The sequence below is a fragment of the Hakea prostrata genome, unplaced genomic scaffold, assembly GCF_041222555.1.
Source record: "Hakea prostrata isolate BN-2017 unplaced genomic scaffold, UWA_Hpros_2 contig_15, whole genome shotgun sequence".
Lineage (NCBI taxonomy): Eukaryota > Viridiplantae > Streptophyta > Magnoliopsida > Proteales > Proteaceae > Hakea > Hakea prostrata.
The window spans coordinates 158,445-176,013 of NW_028291134.1; the positions used below are offsets into that span (position 1 = coordinate 158,445).

The window sequence follows — 17,569 nt, forward strand, 5'->3', positions numbered from 1 at the left end:
TAACAAATTGCACGAAAGGAATGAGTTCAAAAGAACTCAGCAAGGCAAGTCGTTTCATAATACACAGTTCATTCGATACAAGTCATGATATGATGCAAGATGATATGAGACAATGATGATATATGATTCTAACCCTAAGTATGCTAGTCTCTAAGGTAGACATGCTTTAAGCCATAGCACCATACTTCTTTAGGTCGTCTGTCACTCCCCCTCAATCATACAAGATATCTTGGATCTGCCGGGGTAGTTGGGTAAAGTCCTCATCAAACTATGGTTGGGGTTAAGTCACCACTCTCTCACATCACCATTGGTATAAGTACTGGCGCATGTCACGGCATATCCTAGCCCGATGCAAGTCATCTACTCAGTCGTATAATGTCAGATCCGGATACTTTCCCTACGGCACCGACCAACTCGGTTCCATATCCTTCACACTAGAGTCAGCGTATCCTATGGCACCGACCAACTCGGACTACGGACTCATCAACCCTATTGGTCATCCACAAATGGTAAACGGGAAGCTCTCACGTCCTCTCACGGGTTGGTTACCAGTCTTGAGCGCCCGTGAGCTCAGGTCTATCCATTTGCAACTCTACCAATAAATGGCCCCTTTCGAGTATCCGCAGTATGGTTCAAGTTCTCTCACGGAGTGGTTACCGGTCTTGAGCACCCATCAACCATACTCTACCACGGGTCGTTCGGTCTCAATACCCTTCCGATTCGGGTCTTATACGACAAGGAAAATCCTAACCATACACCTAGACCATCCTATGTATGTCATCCAATAACCTTAGAAAGTGCCGATGGACACCTTCGGAGAATATCTCATACTATTCCCTCCGATGTCCAAGGATAGAAGTGTCGGAAAGACACTTCCCAATCCCAAGTCATGAGTGGTCAATCACAAATTCAATCTCATCATATCATACATAATCGATGATTCATCATATAAACAAAGGCATATCATAACATGATTGATCATATACAAAATCATCAAGTATAATTAAATATGATATTCCAAATGATATGTAACATACTACTACTGATAAAATGCATATAATAGTCATGTATGGTAAAGAAGTACACATAGAAAATATATTTACTGAGTTCTCAAAGCATAAGCATGATTACATAATCAATGTACTTGAGTTAACGGCCGTCCTTACCTTAATCGAGTCGTAAATAAAACCAATGATCACCAAGAATAGTCCCAAAAATCAGTGTTGGTACCCTAGACAACATACAAGTAACATCAGAGAAGAAAACAATCGAATCGAAGATCAAACGAAGCAATTCAGCCAAGTACAGGGATGTCACCATCTCTTGGTTGACTGGCTTGGTCGACTGTCAGTCGACCAAGACTTGTTAACCATGGACAAAATTGAAGACTTGGTCCGAAACTGACCTTCCGGTGCTCCGATCGACAAGAAAGTTGGAGGGCATGATTATAACAATATGAGGATACTACACACTAAATTTCATGACGATCCAAGGGTCCAATTATAAATACCCAAATCGAAGCCTTATGTTTTATATGATAACTATCAAGAATCGAATTGGAATTGATTGGAATTGTAAAGAATGATGGGAATCAATTAAGTGAATGGTAAGAATCAAGTTAGAATCATGAATTCATAATAATCTAGCTTAACATGCATCTACATATCAGTTTTGAATAAAAAATTGGTTGAAATGGAAGGAATCAAAGTAATGAAATGTAAGCAATCCTAATTGAATCATAACATAGCAAGTATGGGGTGATGATCATGGGATTGAATGGGGAAAACTCATGGTTAATGGTTTGCAAGATTGCAGCACTTCAACCATGGTCTTAAGATCATAATTTGGTAGAAAAATGAATAGATTAGAAGAAAAATAGAAGGAATCATACCTTGAGTTGATGATTGATGTGTAATATTAATGATTCGAGTCAAAGATCTTCATAAACATCAAGAAAAGCCCAAGAGAGTGTCCAACTTCATGCTCTGAAGTGCAAATGATTAGTTTAGGTCCTCATTCACGAGTTCCAAAAAGGTAGGGGCAAAATGGGAAGTGATTTTGTAAATTTTTGAAATCCATTACTGCTGGTCGACTAGCTGGGCGACTGTTAGTCGACCAAATAGTCGACCAAGGCATGAAAGCAACTTCAGGAGTGGATTTGGAAGGCCAGACAGATCCGAATTGAGTTGGGTTTTCTCCTACGAATCAATCAACAAGTCTAGTTTCAAGAAATACCTTCGGATTGATCACGGGGGTTCCAAAAGGTGCTTCAACTAATTCAATCTTCATCGATGAACAGATTTTCACTCAACACTGACAATGTGCTCAGGTAAGGGGCATCATTGTCAATGTCCATATAGGCGCTGGATCAAGCATCGAATCTTCAACTAAGAGGGCCCACAAGTCTCTTCTACCACAACTTTGGGTCTTCGGACCTGCAATAGTATAAAATCTGGGCTCAGGGTTAGGATAAGGCCGAATTTTACAAGGACTCTCTCAATAATACCTCTGTAGATTTGATTAATAATTTCTAATCTCAGCCGTAGATCAAAATTTACTTCTTTATTTCTAAAATATTTTGGAGTTGGCCCATAATCACATCTCTAGCCCATCATGCTCGAGATTAGTCCATTTTTGCACTTGAGAAGTTGAAAAGACCTCTTCACTTATAAAATTGCATGTTTCATACCCAAAACTCCAAATATTTGCTTAAATCTTGAAAAGTCCTCAAAACAACATAAAACCCAAAGTAACTCCACCCTAAGTGTGTAAAATGCTTGCTTTATGCCCTAAGATTTCATACATAAATGTGCTCATCATTTTTCATACTTTTTTTTTTGGCTTATAAAAAGAAGAGACCTTATCTATTTCTGTAAGAATTTAGAAATAATACTCACTTTAATTTTTTAATGTTTTACATATATTTTAATTTAGATCAACTCTAAGATATTTCAATATAGCAAAGCACAAACATTACCGAAGAGATGTGCGTATTTCCATCATTAGGGCCACCAAACAATTTTTTCTTTTAAAACTTCAATTACAAGAATTAGTTCTCTTGATTCCATAAGTTTGTTCACATGATTTCAAATTCATGATAATTCTAAGTCTCTCCACACAATTTTAAATTCATGATGTTATACTTGATGTTTAATTTGAATTTCTCAACTTCAATCTTGATTTGTGTATTATTTAAATAATCAAAGCCACTGACTGGATGTCTAGGGTGTAACTTTGTCCCTTGGACCCATGGGCTTTCTTCCCAGATCCTCCAGCTGGGTTAGAAGGAATTCTCATGGTGGATAGAGAGTCTTGTTTAAGTTAAGTTTTCTGTTTGTTCCTTTGGGTTGTTTAGCCCCGTCTTTGTACCGAAAAAAAAATAAAAATAAAAATAATCAAATGCTTTCCTTTGCGTGTGAACTTTTTTTTCTTTTTTCTTTTTTTTGGTAGGGTGGCCAAAATACATATGAAACCATGTATAATTTGAATGCTTCATATCCACAAAAAACTTTATATCCAACAAATATAGATGAGACACCAGACTCAGACATATACCACATTTTTGGGCTATATTTCTTCTAGTTAGCATCCAAACTAAAATATGGTGTGGTTCCAAATGAAGCCTCTGATGCAATATTTGCTTGGTCTGATTTCAAAGGTTTGAAATTAAGAGAGAGTTGAAACCTTAAGCATTTTGTGTATGGAACTCATAGCATTTTGTGTGTTTGACTCTAAATAAAAGTTTTGGATTTTCATTAAAGGTTGGCTGTATATAGTTGTAGTGATAGTAACCTTCAAGATTGGCCTTTCACCTCTAAATAACAAGTAGTTTGGCTTCTCTTCTTTGGCCTTTCAGCTGTATGTAACACAGCTTGCCTTTTGTTTGGTCATCAATATTAAGTGTTACTTATACTTTGTTAGAAAGAAATATAAGAGAAAGACGCTACCCGGTTGCGTGGATGGTATGTTTTATTTTCTTAACATCAAATCCTTTTCAGTCATATTTAATCATCAGAATCTATGATACATGATTAAGTATCATTTAAGAATAACTATTTGTCAAGAAAACTCACTTATTTTATCTTCAGCGAAATAGAAAATATTTTCTATACCAAATGCTGTTGTATATATTCTTATTGATTCCTGTATTCAAGGATTACATGACTAGTTAAAGGTTCTCTTACCCAAATATGAACACTAATGAAACAAATAGCAACCAACTTTAGATTCCCTTTTTGGGGCAGGTGGGCTTGCAGCTTCTAATAATCCAAGAACAAGGTTTTCTTTTGCAGGGTTAAAAATTCTGATTAACTCCTTATAATCTAGCTAGATTTCATTAAATGTTAGTCAATGTGGTGGGGCATCAAATCTTGTTGTTTTTGTTGATATTACTATTTGCCAGAGGCCTAGAGTCCCAACTCTAAACTTCTATGGCTAGTTTGTGGCTTTCTTTTTTCATAAACCAAATTATCCTTGATAGTTTATATTATAAGACAATCCAGATAAACAATTGCTGTAAGATTCCCATTGCCTTTATTGGGCTGTTGCCCACTTGAATGAAAAAGAGCATCAAAGGCCATGAAAGGTTAGACAATTTGAGACCACACCCTCCCTTATTCCCAAAGCTTCTGGAGTTCCATTCTTGAGGGTAAAGTAACTTAAAGGAGGATTGAGAGACCATTCCAGCTTTTCCTTTTTAACTTTGTGCAGATGCTTTGAAGTTGAATAAGTACTGTTTAGTTTTAACTCCAAATGAAGCTAAGTTTCAATGGGATAACAGTTATACCTTGAAAATCAGACTCAAGAACATGGGGGGAAAGAAAAAAAGAAAAAGAATGAGGAAACATGACCAAAGATTTCATCTATTTCCTTACCATTTCATACAGTTTTGATCACACTAATGTCAAAATTGGACTGTGTGATGAAGAGAAGAAAGAAAAAAAAGACAAGAAGAGGAATATCAAAGCATGAGAATTGATAAATTTTTGGATCATTTTGGATCAGAAACTATGAACAGAGAAAGGGTCTTCATCAGCTAGCTAGCTCACCAACTCAGTCTTTGAAAAGACTCTTGAAGGAACTGAAAATCTAGCAGAGAATGATCTAGAGAGATTATCAGGATCAGCCCAAGCAGACCCTTGATCAAAATTCTGTGAATAAGTGTATGGATCATAAGAAAACTGAACAGGAGCTGAAGATGAATAAAAGATCTTCTTCTTCTCTTTCTTAATTCGCATCCACAACACTCTCCATCTTGGGATGCTTGATCTGGTAGCTGACATGAAATCACCGTAGTCGCCGGCTTCGATATATCTCTGGCCTAACTGGATGCTTCTATGGCCTGAACTGCACCAGTTTCCAATGTCCATGGCAAGACAAGAGCAAGGCTTCTGCTGGTGAATGGGTTTGGAAATCAAGTTCATATTCTCACTGGTAAAGACTGGGAATAAATAACAATGCATAAAGAAGTAGTAGAGAGATGGACTATAAATATACAAATAAAGTGTTTACCATCTCAAGAAGAGTAGAGCTCTTGAATGGCCTAGATTGTTTAGTTGAATATCATGACAACTTCAACTTTTGATGAGTCAACAATGACTCAAAAAGTTATCTTTCTTGGGTGAAGAGAAAAATTAATAAAGGGTTCTCTCAAAAAATTAACATCACATACGTTCATAATTGAGGAATGATTTTAAATTGTTCTTGCAGTTCCTTGACGAGAAGTCCGGATTTCTACCTCGACGGGCATGAGATCCATGTTCTCTTCACACTTCTTTACTATACATTAAAAGGGGGCTCACAATTGAATTATGACAAAAACAAATTGGGGATAAGTCTCCCTAGTGGGCCCCTCCTAATATGTGATGAAAAAGTATAAGGAGAAGTTTGAGTATAGATTTCTACCCTAACGGGTGAAAGACCCGAATCCCTTGATGAGATCACATAAAGATCTCACATGAACCCAATCAGCCAACGAGGGTTGTGATTAGTAAATGATGATACTAATTCATAATTAACCACAATAATTCAGATATCACATGGTGTTTGCATCATTAAAGTGGATTAGTGTATCATATTTGACCATGATTGAGGGATATGCATGAGCTCCAACAAAATCCTTTACCTTTCCACCTAGATTAGTGTGACAAAGAGTGTTATCTATCTTTTTATCAAAACTTTAGCTCTAATTGACCTTAGTGGTTTATGAAAACGTGTTCGGATGCAATGTCCAACCTTTTATCGCCTAAACCATATATTTACTTCAATAGATTACGGAAAGGTATCACTCTTCAAGGATTATACCATAAATATGTAGAAATGATTCTTATGCTTGTAGCCCTATTTTCCATTAATGATGAAACAAATAATGCAAATTCACAATAAATTTATGGACAATCTTGTTTATTCTTAAAATTTTTGCTTCATAAGAGTGTCTATGTCTAGACAATGATCAGACGACAATGAAAGACAACATTAACATATGGTCCTAACCGCAGCTCACAAACTATTGACCTCAAAAAAAAAAAAAGCAATTCTTTTTTCTTAGATGTCTCTTATCTAATTAAAATTCTTTTTTCTTAGATGTCTCTTATCTAATTAAAATTTAACAGCTTCGATAATCCAAACTTTCGTAAAATTTAAAAATTTACCTAAATTATTTAGGTACATAAAAGAAATAAGAAAAATAATATTAGCAATACCTGAACTACACAATCAGTGAAAAAACTCACAAGAACTTAAAAGAAGAAGATATGAGTGAAATATGAATGAAAGCATTCTCAAAAAAAATTATTACTGGTTTATTATTTTCTATTATATTCAAAAGTTGGGGAAAAAAAACTATCCTTATCAGGGCTTGAGCTGCAGTCTTCCAAAGGCAGACAATCCGCCGAAGGTTAAGTGATCTTTTGGGGCATCAGAAGCCACATGCCAGCCAGTATATCTTATCCAGTTCTGAAACAAATTAACTAAAGATACAAAAAGAGAAAAGAAGTTTTCTATTTCCCACTGTGATGCTGCATTAGATCATATGGATATAAAGTAATAATAACATATAAATACATAGTCAGTCAAAGAAGACTTCCAAGTAATATGTCTGAAGAAGTTTTTTTATTCTCAGAACTGTAAAATTAAAAAAATGGATCAAGTAATACCACAGCCATGAGTTGACTTCAATTCTTTAAGGAAAATGATTGGAAGATGAAAATAAGATATCAAGAGTGGAAACTGAACAAGTAAATGCAAGCACAGCAGTTGGTATTTGATTTCTTTGCTAGTTAAGATTTAGTGGTTTCATGCTTCTAGAGAAATTGAGGTTCAGGATTTCCTTACCTGGGTTGGTGGTTCTAAAGTCCAAAACAACCACGAAAGCTTTAAAGAAAACACTTATGTAAGCACTGATGTAGAACTTATCCTAACACTGTTTAGGTCAGCTTATGAGTTAAATATTAAAACCAGAAACCCTTCTCTTCTATTTCTCTTTTTGTTTGGGTGGGTGCCGGTGGGTACTGGGCAGGAGTTGGGTATTAGTTTATGTATGATTTGAAATAGAATGGTGTTGTGTTGAATGATGGAAGAGAATCTTGAACTGCCAACCACATGAAAAAAGCTTTTCTTTCTTTTTTTTTTTTTTTTTCTTTTTCCATTTTTGTTTATAAGCATTTGAAATCATATATATATATATATATATATTATTTAGAAATTTGAAGGAGAAATTGATGGATCCATTCACATGCTTTGTTAGTGGATATCACATGATGCACATGGAGAGAGAGATGCAGTTGCAGTCTCATATGGGGCCATGGTCAAATCAAAGGTTCCATGGCAATGAAAGTATATTGGTTCTTGAACATAAAGGATGTGTGGCCTCTAAGTGAGGGGACAATGCACACTGTATTTAGAGACCAAGCAAGTTGAGCTTTTCATGCACCAGAAGTGGGATGTTGGATATTGAGAGGCTCTCTCCACCAAACAGGTATCTATCTGTCTAATTGCAAATAAAGTAAAGATAAAGAACAGATTGGTAGGATATTAAGAATTCAATTTTGAACTATCCAAACATTTCAAGGAGACGGATAATATTGAGCTTTATTAGAATTGACATCTTAGGGGCCTTTGCTTGCTCCAATGGGAAAAGCCTGGACAGTCAGTGTGAGCACAGAATTGAGTCATGTTTGCAACATGAAGCAGAAATTCCAGTATTTTTGTCAATCAAGCATCGAATTATGATCCTTCAATGAAAAAAATGCTCTAGGTTCAACTGCATGTAGGGACAAGAGGTTTACCATTCCAAAGTCTTATGTAATGTTGATGGATACTAATCCTTAGGGGAAGACATAAATGATAACATTCATAAAGTTAGACATCCTTTGCATTACATATAAGAGTCTACTAAGTTATTCTCTAAATTTTGCAAGTTCATCAATAGAGCTACTAAATTGCATTTGAATCACAACCCTGAAAAAAGCTAACATAGAAGATTTAGCAAGAACCCTAGACGAACTAACGTTCCAATAATCGTTGCAAATTCTCTCCTCAGATTAAAAATATCATTCAGACTAAAATTTCAATATCTGCAGCTAATTTCCCAAAAAGTCAAGTGCATTGGAATCAAAGGTGAGGATGAACCTAATTTACAAAAATATATATAAAAAAAAGAGGGTGTACAGTGAAAGGCTTACCTGCACATCGGAATCCAGCACCAAAATGATTGGTTCTCTACTGCTACATTCTTCCTCAACCTCAACTGCGGACTCAAGTATTAGTTTGTGAGTCAAGCTAGACTTTCTTTTAAAATTCACACTGGTGGCAGTCAAGGAACCAGATATTTCTTCACAACATCCACCCACTCCAAAGTAGCCATTATATACGAGCAACTGAGAAACACATGCTTCGAGAAGGAGAGAGAAGCTCTGCAATTCAAACCACTCTAAAATCAAGGAGTGGAGGAGAGAAGCTCTGCAATTCCTATCCTTGGTTCTTCCGCCTTCTTCTTTTCCCCTGCATGGTGCAGGATCTAACCGATCTATCTTGAAAATCTCCCTCTAGAGATTTGTTTTTGCGGCTCAATTTCTTCGGACTGAGAACTAAGGCCACTCTACACTATCTCCTCCTTTACTGCTGCATGTTCTTCACTCTCAATGGGTCTCTGCTGTGCGAATTGAACTATAGCTTCAAGCAATTCCAGAACTCGAGCTGAGAAGAGAATGAACAGAGAAAACCTCTGCAAAGAAACTATAACAGCGTACTCCACTTGTTTCTTTTGGAACCAATTATAGTTTCTGCTCTTCGCTTTTTCCAGATCAAGGATGCATGATAGTCAAGAGTCCTCTTCTATGGATATAAATCTTTTCTGAAGCTGTAGGCTGAACTATTATCTGCAATCTTGATCTCTTCTAGCCTCTTTACCATTCCTGCATATAAGAATCAACCGATTTCTTCTCTTGCTTCTTCTGAGGTCAATTGATTCAATAGATCAGCTACATCCATCAAAGCTTGGCATATTCAAACACTTGCCTGCATGAAGCAAACTAAGCGGATAAGAAAATCCGTTACCTCACCAGATCTCATCTTCCATCAAAACAGACTCCATGCGTGGATTCAGGGGCTGGCACAATAATAGACTCTATTCTGTTGCTATTCATATTTGCTGTCAAATTAAAATTGCTTGGATATCACATCAGCTGCAAGTAAGTCGTTTCACCTCTTCTTCTGAATTTACACTCCTTCCAACATAATCTCTTTGTCAACCTAATTGGAGGGACGATCAGTTGAAGAGAAGAGACGGACAGCCCCTTATTTTACCAAGAGATTATTCTACATTGGTGAATTCTTCTCATACAGCAGCATTCTATATATCTTTCTTCTATGGTTTTTCCTTCTCGAAGACAATTAGCAGTTTGCATGTTCTTGCATCTATCAAGAGCAGATCCTTCTATGTATCTCTTCCTTTTGCATTCATCAGATACAAGTCATTGTTTCACAGATTCACAGTGAAGCTGAAGTACGTGATCTCTGGGTTTCAGTTTTTCACCATAAACAGAAGACTTTCATTATGTTTTGTGACACATTGAAGACTTTGTATTCTCCTTATTGTCCTTCATCTACTTCCTCTCCCCTCTCATATGATAGATTGGCTTCTGATTATGCAAATCTTCTTACTCCTGTTCTTCTATTCGAGAAAATTTTATTTTCTAGTGGAACGCTGCATGTTATCTATGAGACTATCGAGTTTTCTCTCTTGGGCTGGGTTGTTGCCGATATTGCAGTCACATGGATCTTCTCAAATTCACCTCCAAAGTTATAATTTCCTCCGTAGAAATGAATCGATTTTGCTTGGATCATTATCTCAACCTTGAACGATTAGAGGACGCAGGCAAGCAGTTTCTAGAGGGTATGACTAATTTGATTTGCTCAGAGGCGCTGGCCTTGCAAGGCCATTGGTGAAGAAATGAAAGCTATATCTCTCAACTGTAGAAGATTGGGTCGATCCTTTATTCAAAAAGAGCTTAAAGTCTTAATTTGCAAGAACAAACCCACCTTTGTTTTTCTATCTGAAGTCAAGTCAGTTTCTGTTGATATTAGTAAGTTGTGTAAGCAATGGGGCTTCAACAAGCATGTTTTGGTCCGGCGAAGGGTAAAGCGGGGGGACTTGTTCTCTATTGTAGTGATTGTATGCAAGTTGATGTTATATGGTTTTCGCAGTGGTGTGTACATCTTATGTGTGGTGATTCTACTAATATATTGGATTTTACTTGTGTATATTTGAGTTTGGTCCTCTCTACTCAAAAGTATCAGTGGCAAACCCTGGAAAATCTGGCATCCTTTATTGATAAGCCATGGGTAATTGGTGGAGATTGGAATTCGTATTTGTCCTCAACATATAGGCAAGGAGGTAGACCCATCCCAGACGCGCTCCTTCATCCAATGCAACATTTTACCAATACTTTCAATATGATTAGTATTCCAGCAGATGGGCCCAAATTCACATGGACCAACAAACAAAAAGGTACTAACTGTATTGAAGGACTTTTAGACCAAGACCGCGAAGAACATACAACACCAAATCAGAGTCAGAAACTGGACAATTTGCAAGAGTGAGGGCATCAACAATCTTCTTGACTTGAAGAAGATACTCAGAAACACTAGCAGAGCCCTTCTTGACACTATGGAGTTGCATCTTTAACTGCATAACGCGTGCTTGAGAAGCAGAGGCATACGTATCAGCAAGAACCTTCCAAACTGCAAAGGAAGTAGGAACGTTAACCACCTGAGAGTGAACAACTTCTGACAGAGACAAAAGAATCCAACTAAGCAACGCTTGATCTTGACGCTGCCAGAGAAAAAAAACGCCGGATTAGGAATCGGAGCTGTAGAAGAAGACTCCAGAAACGGTGGTGGACAGATGGATGTGCCATCAATAAAACCGGTGAGATCGAACGTCTTCAACAGAGGAATAAATTGAGACCGCCAGACCAGATAGTTGGTTGACGAAAGTTTGATCGAAAGGAAATGATGCACCGTGTTGAAGGAGAGAGATGGTGAAGTTGCAGGAGGTTGAAGAGAAGAAGCTGAGGGATCAGACACCATGAGAAGAAAAACAAGAAAAAGATGAACAGATCCAAACCAAGAAACGAAGATATGCAGAAGTCCTAAGCCAAGATCAAGAATCGCTGAAATAGGAGCAGACATAAAATCATTAAACCTTGTCAATCTAACTTTCAGCTCTTCAAAATTCTTCTCGCAAGCTTTAGTCCAAACGAACTTCTCTTCCTTTCTAGTTAGCTTAGTCATAGGGGTAGCCAACTTAGAAAAGTTCTCAATAAATCTCCGATATTATCCTGCTAATCCAAGGAAACTTCTTATCTCAGTCACGATCTTCGGTCTTTCCCAATCGGTAACAGTTTGCACTTTTTTCGGGTCAACACAGATACCTTCGGCTAAAACAACATGGCCAAGAAACACAACTCTCGAGAGCCAAAAGTCACACTTGCTAAACATAGCATAGAGTTTCTTTTCTCTCAACCTTTGCAATGTGAAGTTCAGGTGTTTCACATGCTCTTCCTCACTCTTCGAGTAGATCAAGATGTCATCAATGAAAACGATTACAAACTTATCGAGCACATCGTGAAACACCCGGTTCATGAGGTCCATGAACACGGCAGGAGTATTCGTTAAACCAAAAGGCATAACTTTAAAGTCATAATGTCCATACCTTGTTCTGAACGTCGTCTTAAAGATATCACTTGACTTCACTTTCAACTGGTGATACCCAGACCTTAAGTCAATCTTTGAGAACACAGCCGTGCCTTTCAACTGATCAAACAGATCATCAATCCGGGGCAGTGGGTATCTATTCTTGATCATCAACTTGTTGAACTCCCGGTAGTCAATGCACAAACGCATACTACCGTCTTTCTTCTTCACGAACAAGACCGGAGCTCCCCAGGGCGATACACTTGGCTGCACAAAACCTCTATCCAGGAGTTCATTCAGCTGTGTCTGCAACTCCTCTAGCTCAAGAGGCGCCATCCTATATGGAGCCTTAGACACCAGAGACGCTCCAGGAGTCAAGTCTATGGAGAACTCAACCTCTCTATCAGGGGGTAGTCTTGATAGATCGTCTGGAAACACATCAGTAAAGTTACAAGCAACTCTAACATCTTCAAGTCTCTTCTCTTTCTTGACCTTGCTTCCAGATGAAGCATCATCCACCAAAGTGTGAACTTGCATTAAAGCGGTCAAGGTCTTCTTGCTCACTCTTCCTCTCTTGCCTTGGAACTCAAAAACTGAATTCCCTTCCAATCGAAACTGAATCTTCTTCGAAGAGCACAAGATCATAGCGTTGTAGGATGTCAACCAATCAATTCCCAAGATCACGTCGAAATCCCTCATATCAAACAACACTAGATTTGCCTTCAAGTTCAAACCACAAACAAAAATAGGACATTCCTCTAACACTTTATCTAGTTTAATGGCAGACCCAACAGGGATACAAATTGACAAACAACTAGATAAACATCTGGGTGTTAGGTTAGTCTTCACAGCAAAAGTAGATGAAATGAATGAATGAGATGCACCCGTATCAAACAACATAAATGCTGGAAAAGAAGCGACTAACAATGTACCTGTTACAACTTCATGGCAAGGGTCCTGCTTAGTACCAGATATGCTAAATACTATGCCAGAAGGAGGGGCAGGGGAAGAAACAGGAGCAGAAGCGCTTCTCATGATAGGAGCAGAAACACCAGGCAAGGCAGACTTCTTCAGACAAGAGTGAGCAAAATGTCCGGGCTGCTTACAAAGGAAGCACACAATATCTCTTTGTCCCATAGAAGTGGCTACCATAGGGGGTCTCTGAAATGCAGGCCGAGGTAAACCATGCCAGGGCGAGGGGGCTGCACAAATCTGTAGGTTGAGCTCCACTAGGTTGGCCACGAGGACCCACATGAGTGGCACTGAAACTCTGACCCACACTCCTAGGCTGGAAGGCAGGAGTGGGATATGGTGAAGTCCTCACAAATTGACGCTCGGTGAGATCCACAAGACCGGGATGTCTAGGCTGCCAAGGTCTCTGAACACGCGCATTTTCTCTTTCAGCTTCTTCCAACTTCTTTGCATTCTGAACCACCTGGGCATAACTCTCAAGAGGGAGAAGGGTGAGGTATGTCTTTAAAGATGGTCACAGTCCTTTGAAGAATTTCTTTGCCTTTGCGTTGTCAGGTTTTATCGAATCAGGGGCGAAAAAGAACAACTCTTCAAACTTCTGCTGGTAGTTCCAGCACAGAAAGGGAACCTTTGGCCAATGCCATAAACTCTGTCTCCTTGTCATCCTTCACTGCCTCGGGAAAATAGTTCTTACAGAAGGCTTCCTTAAATACTTCCCATGAGACAACACCAGCATGGAGGGTTTCCAGAATAGGGCGAGAAGAAGTCCACCATGCATCCGCATCCTGCTGAAGCTTCTGCTCGGCGAAGAGTACTTTCTGTGCATCCGTACACTGCAAATGCCGGAAGGCCTTTTCTAGTTTCCTTAGCCATCTATTAGGGAACTAAACTTCCTTTGATACACCAGTGAAGGATGGCACCTGCAGTTTTAAGAAGCTCTCCATTAGTCTGGTGTGCAGGGTTCCAGTGAACCTCTCCACATACGGGGCCGCCTTGCCGGGGTTACCATGCCCACCTACACGGTTCTCCTCCCGAAGATTCACAAAACCAGCCATCATCTGATTGAACTGAGTTTGATGTTGTTGCATCATGTTTGTCATGACGCTTGCAATGTCCTTGAAGCTTCCAATATCAAGGGCATTGGGGGTGCCATTGGTAGTATGGCTGTCCTCTTGGGTCTGTTGGTCAGACCCTCCAGCAGGTGTCTCCTCGTTACCGGTACTACCGGAACCGACAAGACGATTTCTCAGTAGAACCATTCTGCAAAAGAAAGTCGATCACATCGAGACACGAAGATTCATCAAAACTCACTTGACCATATGATTAAAATGCTCAATTCATACATAAGTTCATCAATATAATAAGCAAATAATCAAACATTGGTCAAAATCCAAAATTTTCACCAAAAATCCAATTTTTCTCACTTTCATTAGCCTTGGTCGACTGGCTGGTCCACTGTCAGTCGACCAAGCAGTCGACCAAGCTCAACAGTAACTAGAAAATCAGGTTTAAAGCTTCATTTCCACTTCATTTCTCACTTATAACTCATTTTCCTTGTGGAGGGGCTCTGGAGAACACATTAGCAATCACTTCTAAGTAGATTCCAAGTGGTTTGAGGCTTCTACAACATCAACACAACCATCAATACTCAACCAAGTAAGGAAATTACTATTCATCATCTTCTCAATTAATTTCTTCACTTAGATTTCTCAAAATACCATGTTAAACTTGTTGTTCTAAGTTAGAAACATGTTCATGCATGCTTAGAAACATAATCCTATAGTTTACATGCAACAACAAGGCTTAAACATCAAGCAAACACAAAATCTCAACTTGCTTTCGCTAACGTAGCCGAAAATTTCCAAAATTTAGTAAAACTTCGATTTCTCCCAAACCGCTAGTAGTTTTAACACCAAATTTTATGCTACACATTCCAAATGACATGATACACATTACCATGCAATTCGTTTAAACCGATTTCAACAATATAAAAAATCCCCAAATTTAGCCTAAACGTCGAAATTCCTCTTTTCTAGCTTGTTGAATTTTCAACTTTAGGACGCGATTTTGACCGGTTTTCTTCCAACAAACTTCACAATCATGCAGTTCTAAGTATTGTGCATATGTCAGTATACTCAATTTGAATTTTCCCCAAATTTAAAAATTTTCAAAAAATTACGAAAACGCCCTTCATGTCCAATTTTGGGTAATCTTCCAACATTGACTTGTTGATCTTCTCTACAGGTATTTATACACTATGGAGAGATGAGGACGAGGTGGTCGCGCTCGAGGTAGGGTAGTAGGAGCTAGGAGAGGTAGAGGTCAGGTGCCTTTGCTGCCACGAGCAGAGGTGATCGATTGACACCGCTTCGTTACACCATTGGCCAAGTTCCTCTACGAGGTATACTTTGGGCATTGTCACATAGAGTATGGTCGACCATTTCGGGTCGGAGAGTTGACGACATTTTGGATTGGGGAGAGATTCGACACTTTGGGATGGACACACCTACTTACTGAGGATTTACTGGTGTACCCAGAGTTAGTTCGGCTATTTTACAGCAACTTGACTTCATTTGTGGAGGGTTTAGCTGATCAGATGGAGTCAGTGATAGCGAGTCAGATCAGAGAGACTCAAATTGATTTACTACTCGTACACTAGCAGAGATTCTCGGGGTTCCTTATTGTCCACATGCATGTGTGTGGATATCAGTAGGGGAGGATTTCAGTAGACACATGCTTCCATATGAGTTGTATTAGGTATGTATGACACTATAGGTGTTATCAACCTAGGAACAGCGGCGAGATGATTCCATTGGCTAGAGTCATTGGGCGGATTGTAGGGAGGAACATCATACCAAGAGCGGGACATCATCATGTGGTTACAGTGATGGATGCCTTGCTCATCTATCAGATCTATATGGGATTCGAGATCGATCTGGCTTATATCATACAGAATGTTATGATCGAGGTTGTCACGCATCCGGGTGTTAGGAATCTTTGCTTTGGAATCCTATTGACACGCATCTTCAGGTATTTTGGAGTAGACCTGGATGGTGAGGAGAGAGTTGTTGGACGTGCGGGGTATTCCATCGGTACGAGGACTATTGGATTGATGCAGTTAGATCGAGTTGCCAGGTCTCCCAGTCTAGGGGACTAGTTGGAGTCCGAGGATGATGATGAGGATGTTCCAGAAAAGGAACAGGCTGGGGATGACATAGGTATGCAGGATGTCGGTCCCGATGATCAGGAGATTCCTGCGCCACAGTTTGAGGTTGGGGGTCCATCACAGGCTGCACCAAAGGCACCGGATCTCTATGCTCAGATGCTGTCTATGACTTTCATGATGGAGAGGATGGGGGTCAGATAGGAGCAGTTGTTTGAGAGTTTAGGAGCCAGGCAGACTCAGATATACGAGAGGATGGAGGTGAGTCAGTGACATATGTATGAGAGGCTGGAGGTGAGGCTTGCACAGATAGAGTCCAGGCAGGATCAGATGCAGTCTCAGCTCACTTAGATTACTGAGGATGTCAGAGCACTCAGAGATCGACGACGATCCCCTAGATAGATAGATTGTACTAGGACTTCAGTTTATGCTTCCCATATGTAATCCATTGTAAAACTTATTTAAGTTAATGAAAGTTACTTTTGTTTCATCTATTATTGTGCATTATTCACTTTTCTTTTTCGTTTCGTTAAGTGATGATTGTTAAATTATAATTATTGTATGTTATTCAATAATTTACTTATGCTTCATTAATCGGGTTTCTAGTTCGAATTATCTATTATTCACTTCTAAGAATAATTGAGTCACCTTGGATCTGTGACTCGGAATGTTTCGTTATTGTTTCTGTGGTTGGGGCCTTACTTGATCTTGGGCTCTGATTCCACTCTGTCACATCCACCCAGCCAGTATCCTATCTGGCATACCCGGGATGTGATCCACAGCCTGAAGATCCAGATTGAGCGGCCATGCCTCCCACATACACGATAACATAATCATGAACAATATAATCAATGTTTAAAGTAAGCAATAAATAGATCAAATGAATAAGAAAAGATAATCGATTAGAGTGCGGAGTTATCAAGTATCAACTTCACAGAAAAATAATCTCAAAGAGAAAGAGTGATCAGGAGTCACTCCTTCAATAATAGCGGAAAAGTGGTTAATTAAACTTAATTACAATCAGTATCAAGAGTAAATCCATAAGAGTTAAGGACAATATATATCCAAATATTTAACAGTCATCCAGGGAAATGGGGCACTACACAAAGGTTTCTTCTATCCTAATGATTGTTTCTTCATAAGTATGGATGAAGTGAACCTAGCGCGGCCGCTCCCTCACCATGGTGGGGGTAACCCTGGTATGAACCATAATCCTCCTCGGCACAATAATTCTGACTC

At 38.9% G+C, this 17,569-nt stretch overlaps 1 protein-coding gene across 1 annotated transcript; it reads right to left on the reverse strand.

Annotated features, from left to right (window-relative positions):
* Positions 1–5,039: 5,039 nt before the first annotated feature.
* LOC148999312 (uncharacterized) lies at positions 5,040–5,423 on the reverse strand. The gene has a single exon (XM_089141275.1). It carries the CDS (start codon positions 5,421–5,423, stop codon positions 5,040–5,042), a length of 384 nt encoding a protein of 127 aa, XP_088997401.1.
* Between the last annotated feature and the right edge of the window lie 12,146 nt (positions 5,424–17,569).

Coding starts and splice junctions, on each gene's coding strand:
- LOC148999312 (XM_089141275.1), bottom strand. CDS start 5,423: ATGAACTTGATTTCCAAACCCATTCACCAGCAGAAGCCTTGCTCTTGT.